General features: G+C 40.5%; 1 protein-coding gene across 1 annotated transcript; it reads right to left on the minus strand.

Moving 5' to 3' along the window:
• Positions 1-305: 305 nt before the first annotated feature.
• Positions 306-10,626, minus strand: htr2aa (5-hydroxytryptamine (serotonin) receptor 2A, genome duplicate a). The gene is made up of 3 exons (XM_053497093.1): positions 10,305-10,626; positions 3,263-3,463; positions 306-1,015 (listed from the first exon to the last, which is right to left on the minus strand). The coding sequence occupies exons 1-3, from the start codon at positions 10,624-10,626 to the stop codon at positions 306-308; spliced, it is 1,233 nt and encodes a 410-aa protein (XP_053353068.1).
• Positions 10,627-10,872: the final 246 nt, after the last annotated feature.

The raw sequence follows: 10,872 nt of genomic DNA on the forward strand, positions 1-10,872 counted from the left end.
CCTTGAAACTGATTTTCAATTTTTCACATGGATGGGTTGTTCATATTTTATTCTTTTCATATTAAATGAGTCCATGTAGTCCTCCATAAATATCTGCTCTACTGCTTTTGATGTAACAAAGCAGACTGTGTAGAGATTTTATCTTGGGTTTAGTGTTCGTCCCCAACATAGGCAGAGGTGGATCAAAAACTTACCAGGTTCTTGGTCTCAGAAGATTCAAATGTTCAATAAGCTGGAAAAAAAATGTCTCTAAATTTGCACAACAAAATTACACTACATGTTTTTTTAAGCTTATGTGAAAAATATCACACACAACTAACACTTTCCTCAGTGATTCTTCTACAAGGTTGTGGCTTTTTACTTGTGAGTGGTGTAGAGAAATCTCCCAGAGCCTCAGCTAGTGCTGACTGGTACACTAATGGAGGGATGGTGTTGACTAGAATGAGTCTCAGGGGTTTTCTCTCCTCTCTATACTGACATCTTACATATCTAGCAAAAGCAGAACGGTAAGTTTTATTGAAAAGAGTATAGACCAGTGGATTCACGGCTGACGACAGGTATCCAATCCACACAAACACATTATGAAGCTCACTGATAATGCCACTGTGGCAGATGGTGGAGTCACACACAGCCACCAAGACATTTGTGACAAAAAAGGGGCACCACATGACGACAAAAAGGATGAAGACAATGCCCAGTACTTTGGATGCTTTCTGTTCATTGCTGAGGGTCAATGAGCGCCGCAGAAACAATTTCTTCTCATAAGGGAGGAAACCCAGCGCCAGGCTGCCACTCCATCTGGGGCGTGGCACCAACCGGTCCAGGCAAAGCGTGGCCTCAGTTTGGAGGGCACTTATGGTCAGAAAGTATGTTACCACCATGATGGTTAGGGGCATGAAGAAAGCCATGAATGAGCCGATAAGCATAAATGAGCTGTCTGTCAGGAAGCAACTTTCTTCTTTGAACACTTTGGTGTGGTCATGGAGGCCTAGGACTGGGATGGGCATGGAGATACCTGTGTGAAGAAGAAAGAAGGCAAACTAGAATCAGACGCTGAAAATTCTAAAGCCATATTTACTGCAAGTTCAGTTAAGTGCAAGCAGTGAGAATTTATGCATTTCATGACCACAAAATTGTCCACACATTATTGCACCCATGTTGTCCTGCTGAATAATTCGTCTAAGCCATATTATATATATAAAAAAAATACAATTATTAAAACATGCATTGATTATGTAATGATTAGAACCAATACTATTTATCCAGCAATATACTGGCATGTCAATTGGCCAAGACCCTTAATTATTTCAATATGTTAAAGTCTGCTCATTCACAGATCAGTGTGTGAATAGCTATTCTTACATTCATCATAGGCAGTCAACCCCCGGCCTGTTATGTTTGCCCGCCAGAGGTCAAGCTCACTCACTTTTTAAAATTTATTACTTTGTTGTTTGCTTCACTTCCTATGTTTGTGTGCACCTATTTTAAGGTGTCCTATTCAAATCAGCCATAACATGACAACACAAAGCATTATACCCAGTATGGTATCGGTTCCTGTGTGACACTCATGTCCATTGGTCCCATGATCCCATAAGACCTTTGAGCATGTGCTCTGATGTCTGGCACAGAACATTGACAGCAGATCCTTTGGGTGCTGTGGGTTATGGGGTGAGGCCTCCATGGGTCAGACTTGTTTGTCTGGTGCATCCCATGTGTGCTTGATCGGATTGGGATCTGGAGAGTTTTATGGCCGGGTTGGTGGCCTTGGGCTGTTTGTGTGCCAGGTCCCTTGCAAGATGGGTGTTGTGGAGCATTTCTATCGTGGCCAACATTGGCTTTCTTGGCCAGTTGTGCTGCTTTGGCTTTTCGTGGGATTGGACCAGACAGGATAGTCCTTGCTTCCCACAGACATGAATTAGCCTTGTGTGCCCAAGACCCTACCATGTTAATTATTGATAATCAGTGCACAAAGCCGCTTTACAGAATCGATAACATGAAATAAGTTCAAAAATGTTAAGGAAATATGTATGAAATAGAATGATCAGTTTGTCAGTTTGTTGTTCTGGTTTAAAGGAAAGCGCTTGCATTTTTCAGTCAAGAAAAAACCTGGCAACATTGGAAGTGTGAATTACACAGGTGCCTGGTCTAAATGTGGAGCCCAGAAAGTCAGCTTAGCAGTTACATAATCTACCTCTAAATATGCATAACCTCCCAGTGTATAAATGATGTGACTTGAACTTTAATTTAAGTGACCGAGTCTGATTACTAAATACAGCTCAGACATAGCAGTCCATGTGCTCTTGGCAGCTCACTGTTTATTGATCTTTTGTATCCCGCATTTTTGGAGTTCCCTTTGAAATACTGTATTTATATAATCATCAATTTGTGCTTTGTGTTTATTAGATTCTAATCCTGTGTGATCATCCCAGAAGGTCAATTACCAAAAACATAATGTTCAATCACACCCTGTTGTAAAACATTACATGCCTCGTCCACTTAAGGATTAACAGCGGTACATATACAGTATTAGTAAGGAAACAATGAGAGGCAGAATCTCTTTCTAATACTTTACCCTGATTGATTGGACTCACGTGCATTGTTTGAAATCAGTTACATTAACCTTATAAGCTGGCATCAGATACAGGTTAACAAATGTGTTATTTGGAGTCAGATATTCACTTAATACATTTAGCACATGCAGTTAACCTTTAGCTGGGCCTTAAATTTTGGTTAGCAGGTTTCTTCCTTACAGCAACAACAAAAAAAAGGCCCAATGTCAAAGTAAATTGGTGACCATTTAAGTGGACATCGTTAACATTTTTAGACCCCTGGAGAACTCTTAGCCATTTCAACACCCTTTATTGGTTGTGATGAATTACATTTCCAACACCTGCTATTTAATCCTGATTCCATCTCCCTCTACAGTCTCTAACATACAAAAGCCCTTTCTTTTTCCCTGGCAACATCTCTGAGACAGATTACACACTGCCGTCACTATTATTTAGTTGTTCCAAAATGACTGAAATCTTCTTTCTATTTGTAAATTTCTAAGATGTCTATTTCTCATTTAGTTGTCTTCATTTTTTGGCTTGTATTTTACTGAAATAACCTTAGCACTTCTATCCCACCCTTTATAAAAATAAAAAATAAGATTTTTTTTTTTATGAAACAATCAATTTAAGTAGTTTGGATTGAATGACAGCAGGAAGCAATCAAAACAGGGCTTGGTAAGAGTAATAGCAATGGAGTACGTGTAACTCACCTGCAGAGATGGCCCAGACAGCAGTAATCTTGGCACGGGCACGCCAAGCAGACTTGGCACGGCTGTGGGCTAATGGATTGCGGATAGCAATATAGCGATCTACTGAGATAGCACACAGATGCATGATTGATGCCGTGGACAGCAACACATCGAAGTAGATCCAGAGTGGGCACAGGAGGGGCGGAAGCGGCCATGAATAACCTTAACGTGCATACACACACACACACACACACACACACACACACACAAACATCAAATACATTTCATTGATGTTTTTTTTATAATGTTATAATGGTTAAAGAAAAAAAATCTAATTTGCAGGTGGCAGATGACTAATAAAGACTGAGTCAGACACTGGCGCAGCAGGGCTCCCTATTCTTATCCAAGGCTGTAGCTAATTATGGTTGTAAAATCATGCGGTGATGTGCAAAAGCACCTTTTACCTCTGCAATGCTCTCAGACTTAAAAGCGCAATGCAGTGAATAAATGAGCTCACACTGGGCCTCTGTGTGAGTTTACCACCTGCAAGATGATGCATAGGGTTCAGGTGCAATGTCAAGCATCTGACAGTCATGTGGTGATACAGATTAGACTCTTGGAATGGAAAGTTTGGAACATGGATCTAAATCTGATTTGATGTTAATGTTATTAGACTTCTGTGCAAACACCTCGTCAGTAACAAAGTTTAACACATTGTTTTACTCATAACACCTTGGACTAAGGCATAAGAGATCATTCTCTGTGCCGCATAGTCTGTACAGAATTAGCTGATAACCAGAAGTGGATGAGTTGGATTCTGACCATTTACCTGGTAAACACAGGAGAATTTAAGGGTTCTGTAGGAGCCTCTGGCTGAAGCTTTAATGAGAGCTGAATTTAACTCATATCCCCAAGAAAACATCTCATGTGTACCAAGTGATGCTGTAGACACAATCTCAATTGTATAAGCAGCTGCAAGAATGTGTGACAGGAAGGCTGACATGGTGGTGTCATGGTGGTAAAACAAGGATTCAGCATGTCAGGCTTGCTTATAGGAGAAGCAACACTGTTATTTGGAGATGCTGTTCATATAAACTGGTCGTCTGACACCCATTTGTACTATTGATGTGAAATGGCTTGGATGGAGATCAGGATATGAGACAGAAAGGTGGAATGGTTTATTCAGGTGAGGGGAGAGACCTTGCCCTTGGCAGAGAAGTATTTTGGGATCTAATTCACATATGTCTGTAAAAATTGCATGTCGATGAATTGGGTCAGGGAAGGGGTGATACAATCTACCCGTCTGCAGTGGTGAAGGAAAAAGCCCTCTGTTATCTGGTTCATCACCATCACTGACCTTATCATAGTGACCAAAAGGACAACGTTCCTCTGCATAGTTCCTGAGCTTACTCTCATGACAAGGTGAGAAGCTCACCAATTAGAGAGCTCATTATAGTCAATTCTTTTTCAAATTTAGAGGTCCAGTTTAGCTTAAGCAGTTAATTAGGATTTGCCCTGTTTGGTTCCTGTGAGAGCTGTTTTAGGAGCAATGAGGGAACATGGTATTCACTTTTTTCATGATGAACTTACACAATTATAGCACTTCTTCACTGAAAAAAGCAGTGATGCCAGAGCCCAGCAACAAATGAGATGTCAGGATCCCTAGTGTACCCATACCCTGGAAGGTGTGTGCCACCCTACTTACCTGTGAAACAGTTTCACAGGAGGTTATTATACTATATATATATATAGATCGCTTTGTCTCTGTTTGTCCTAAAAACATGTCTACCCTAAATATATGCATTTCATAAAATCCTTTATGTCCAACACTCAGTAACTCAGAGCCTTTTCAGATCTCAGTCATTTTATACCTACAGTAATGGGCCATATTTCATCTTGTAGTGAACATATAATACTAAAATTGTACAAGTTGCATCAGAAAAGTCACCAGTAGAAACCAGAGCTGTGTGTATTAGTGAAAGTAAGAGCATTTCCACACACACACACACACACACGCGCACACACACACACACACACAGTGTAATGAGATCCCCCAGGATTGGGACAAAACAGCTGTGTGTTTATAAGAAAACCACTTGTTAGTGAGACTTGTCAGAAAAAAATGTTTCAGTCCCTCATGAAGATCATAAAGCATCAAGATGAGACTTTAGTGCACTTGGAAAAGGTCATGTGACCTGATGAGTCCAGACTGACCCTATTCCAGAGTGATGGGCGTGTCAGGGTGAGAAGGGAAGGACATGAAGCGATGCTCCCATCATGCATAGTGTCCACTGTACAAGCCTCTGGAGACAGTGTTATGATCTGGGGTTGATCAGTTACTCAGGTCTAGACTCAGTAACGTTGTGGGGCGATAAAACGAAGTCAGCTGACGACCAGGTTATCACATCTGTGGAGTTATTTTTTTTTGAAAGACCACAAGAATGTAAAAGAACAATGAACTCTATTATCAGAGTTCATTATCAAAGATAAAGGTTAACGAAATAGTAGATTGCCGTTGAATTAAAATGTTGTTTAACTTGTGTTGGTGAGTATTTCAGATAAGACGGGCAAATCCCGGGATGGTGGAACTCCTTAAGGGCTTTTCAAGAGTCGAGAGACAAACTGCACCATTACCATTAACCCGATCTGTTCCACGTCGCTTGATCACAGCCTCACTGCCACATACTGAATTCTCTCTCTATCTTTTTTTTCTTCTAAAAGAAGCTTTTGCATTTGTTTTGAAAATCTACAAATTGTCCTTAAATGTAATATGGATGGGAGACAGCATGTTTATACGCATCAGCTCCACTCCATAATCCATGGGGGAAAAAAATCAGCGCAATACAGTACATGATAGACTACAGTTTAATCTGGCAAAATTATATTAATAGTTGTTAGTTGTTGAGGCCCATTCTACAAATAACTGTAGCACATTTTATAGCTGCATTAATGTTAGTCAGAGAAGGGTAAGATATATGTCAGAAATGTAGGAGGTGTCTAAACACTATTTGAATGTGTTTAGGTTTCACTATAACCTTGGTGTTACTTAACTTCTATAACTTCTTGGCCTATAGAATAAATAACGTAAGTAAATGAGATGCTAGTATGTAAAATAAAGGGGCAATATGCATGAATATGAAACTTTATGTGAACAAGTATGTGTGGGTGGGATTGTGATCTTTTATACAATATGTTTTAACACATGTTTATTATGGGTTGTAGATCTACATTCCATATGCTAATGCACACATTTGTAATTTGCTAAACTGATAATAAAAAAATAATAATAATGAAATAAATGAATAAATCATGCAGATACAGAGTAAAAGGTTTAGGTAGTTTTTACATCTAACGTTAGAATGAAGAAAAAGTGTCATTTCTGTGACTTTAAGCAGGGCGTTATTAGTGGGTACCATATGAGCTGATTTCAGGAATTGGTCTAATGGAAGTTCTGTGGGAGGAAAAATACCAAATTGGCTCATGCTGTCTGAAAGAGGCTCAAATAATCAGTTTTTCCAACTATGATGAACATAAAAGCATCTAAACATGCAAAAAAAAGTACTTTAAGAGGAATAGGTTACAACAGCAGATCACGTTACGTTCCAGTCTTAGAGGGCAGAATCTGACACTGTGTGTGCACTGGTCCACTAATACCCTCACCTACTAATACCCCTATCTCACCTACTAATACCCCTATCTCACCTACTAATACCCCATCTCACCTACTAATACTCCTATCTCACCTACTAATACCCCCATCTCACCTACTAATACCCCTATCTCACCTACTAATACCCCATCTCACCTACTAATACCCCCATCTTACCTACTAATACCCCATCTCACCTACTAATACCCCTATCTCACCTACTAATACCCCTATCTCACCTACTAATACCCCATCTCACCTACTAATACTCCTATCTCACCTACTAATACCCCCATCTCACCTACTAATACCCCATCTCACCTACTAATACCCCTATCTCACCTACTAATACCCCTATCTCACCTACTAATACCCCATCTCACCTACTAATACTCCTATCTCACCTACTAATACCCCTATCTCACCTACTAATACCCCCATCTCACCTACTAATACCCCATCTCACCTACTAATACCTCTATCTCACCTACTAATACCCCATCTCCCGTACTAATACCCCATCTCACCTACTAATACTCCTATCTCACCTACTAATACCCCCATTTCACCTACTAATACCCCTATCTCACCTACTAATACCCCTATCTCACCTACTAATATCCCCATCTCACCTACTAAAACCCCATCTCACCTACTAATACCCCTATCTCACCTACTAATACCCCTATCTCACCTACTAATATCCCCATCTCACCTACTAATACCCCCATCTCACCTACTAATACCCCTATCTCACCTACTAATCCCCCTATCCCACCTACAAATACCCCTATCTCACCTACTAATACACCTATCTCACCTACTAATACCCTATCTCATCTACTAATACCCCTATCTCACCTACTAATATCCCCATCTCACCTACTAATACCCCTATCTCACCTACTAATACCCCTATCCCACTTACAAATACCCCTATCTCACCTACTAATACCCCTATCTCACCTACTAATATCCCCATCTCACCTACTAATACCCCCATCTCACCTACTAATACCCCTATCTCACCTACTAATACCCCCATCTCACCTACTAATACCCCATCTCACCTACTAATACCCCTATCTCACCTACTAATACCCCCATCTCACCTACTAATACCCCATCTCACCTACTAATACCCCCATCTCACCTACACGGTTTCGCGTGGTGGCCGTAAGTACGGTTCATAAAAAAAAAATAATTTGTCACATACACAGTCATACATTCAATTCAATTCAATTATATTATATTATATTTGTATAGCGCTTTTAGCAAATTTCATTGCCGCAAAGCAGCTTTACACAGTCAAAAGAATTATTTAAGTTTGTATGAAATGTGAATTTGTATGAATCAAGATGGTCAGTTTGTCCCTGGTGAGAAAGCCGAGGGCGACAGTGGCAAGGAAAAACTCCCTGAGATGGTAATAGGAAGAAACCTTGAGAGGAACCAGACTCAACAGGGAACCCATCCTCATTTGGATGAAACAGATAGCAGTAAATGATCTTAACATGATGATGATGATGAAACATGAATGATCTGATACATGCAGTGAATTGCTTAATTCTTCACATATCCCAGCTTCTTCTTGGTAGGCAGGGGTCAGAGTGCAGGGTCAGCCATTTTACGGCGCCCCCGGAGCAGACAGGGTTAAGGGCCTTGCTCAAGGGCCCAACAGCAACAACCGGGCAGAGCTGGGGCTCAAACCGGCGATCCTCGGATCCATAACTCAGAGCCTTAACACACTGCCCTATGATTCACCACAAGTTTTGGCGCTGTGATTAGGTCTTCATCTTTCCGTGCGTCGGCCCTCGCGGAAGCGCGCTGACCTTGCAGAACTTTACGGAATGGTGGGCAGTCACTCGCCGCGGCTCACTGTGCCTAACACCACTTCTCACCGCGAGTCAAACCACATGGGTAAAATAGGGTGTATAACAGTGGGAATAACAGAGAGGGGGGCGGGTTATCGGAGGCGGGGCTTGTAGGACGACTTAAATAAAAACACGCTAACAGAATGACTGCTGTCTGACTCAGGGATTACATAAATTGCCTGAATAACGGATTACATTTTTAAAAATATAACTAAATAACTACGCGTTAGATTACTCGTTACATCAAAAAAGTAATCCAAGTACTCTAACGCTTTACACCCAACATTGCTGGTAACACCTTCACTAGTCAGTCAAATGGATGATGGGTATGAGTATTATGCTTTACGGTTCCATATTTTATTTTAAACAGCAGTCACTCGACTTATAGCATCTCTGGCTGCTTAGAAGAATTTTCTAGCAGTTTTTTAAAGTATGTAGTCTTTTGGGACAGGATGTACTGTACATAGGGGAAGTACACAATTTCTTTTGTCTTCAAAAATGTCCATGCAGAATTTTAAATTACGTATATTTTTTAGATTGCCTTTGCCAAATAAAAAATATATTGAAATCGTTCTCATGGCTGGATTAAGAATCTATTCCAAGGCTGCAATAGACTTTACCAGGAAACACAGCAAGCACATCACATACGACAACTTATTAACAAATATAAAGGACTGTGTGTTCCAATACTACTGGACCAACTGAGAAGTGGACTTTAACAAACACCCAGTGGTGAACGCACAGCGACGTGATGCTGACACCTCTATGTATGGAGCCACATTGTATAACACTAAACATGCACTAGGGACTATTTGTTTTTATGTAATTAAGTTAACTTTGTTTCTGGAAGAATGATTTTGTCATTAGGTAGAATTATATATCTATATTCTGAATATTAATTAACTAATTATGCTTATGCACTATGGCCAGTTTGGAAACACCAATTAACCAACACCAACTGTGGATTGTGAGAGAAAACCAAAGTACCAGAGAGAACTCACATGGGGAAAACATGCAAACAGACCAGAGGAAAGATTCCAAACCCCATCCGTGGAGCTCATCATTTAACCACCATTTCTACCACATGTACACTGTATCCACATGTCACTTCTCTTGCAATGTATTTATGTTCTTAAATGTCTGTGGCAGCAGATTCCATTCCTTCGATATACTTTGTTTACCCTCTATATTGATTCATTATACGTTCCACTAATGTACAGTATCTTCACATATGTTGTGTATTTGTATTACACATCTACATATGTGCATGTACATCCTTTGACACAAAGGCAGACAGAGTTGGACAGAGTTGTACCGTTCTCACGATTGTGTGTTTCCTTAATAATCTCAGGAAACACTTGACCTTCGGACAACCACAGACAAAGTTCTTATAAAAGCCATATATACTGTAAAATGAAACGTATCAGTGTAATCCCTATAATAAAAACTCAGCAATACGTTTTTGCGTCTCTAGAATAATGTATGTATGCAAATTTTAAAACACAGTGCTAACATCACAATAATGAAGAAATAAAATACCCACCATACAAGATGGTCACCATGGAGATGGGCATGACAAGGAGGCCCAATAGCATATCAGCTACAGCCAGTGACATGAGGAAGTAATTAGTGGCGTTCTGCAATTTCCGCTCCAGTGTGACAGCCATAATGACAAGGATGTTCCCTGTGATCGTGACAACCACGATTAACATGATCAACAGTGCTGCCCAGTTCTTCTTCTGCCCAAGCTCCAGTCCTTGACCCATACGAAACACTGCCTCCAGATTTGAGAGGTTGCTAAGCATTAAAGATTCCAAGCTCTGGTTGCAGCTCAGTGAGAAGTTGTGCACTTCGTTACCCGGCATCTCCTTTAGTGTGCTCACAGAAGAGTTCCCTGCTGGAGAAGAACTGCTCGGGTTACATTTAAAGTCTCTGTGTGCTCCGGAATGCTCGTCCTGTACCAAATGTCCTCACACAATATCCTCCTGTTAAGTGTTCCTGAGAAGCTGTGAACGAGTGACACAAACCGCTTTATTACTTTTAAAAGACGGTGAAAGTAGATTTGGAGTCTGTCTCCTGCTTTTGTCTTTCGCTCCTAAGGGTTCTGTTTT

This window comes from Clarias gariepinus, chromosome 5 (assembly GCF_024256425.1).
Source record: "Clarias gariepinus isolate MV-2021 ecotype Netherlands chromosome 5, CGAR_prim_01v2, whole genome shotgun sequence".
NCBI classification, from domain to species: Eukaryota; Metazoa; Chordata; class Actinopteri; order Siluriformes; family Clariidae; genus Clarias; species Clarias gariepinus.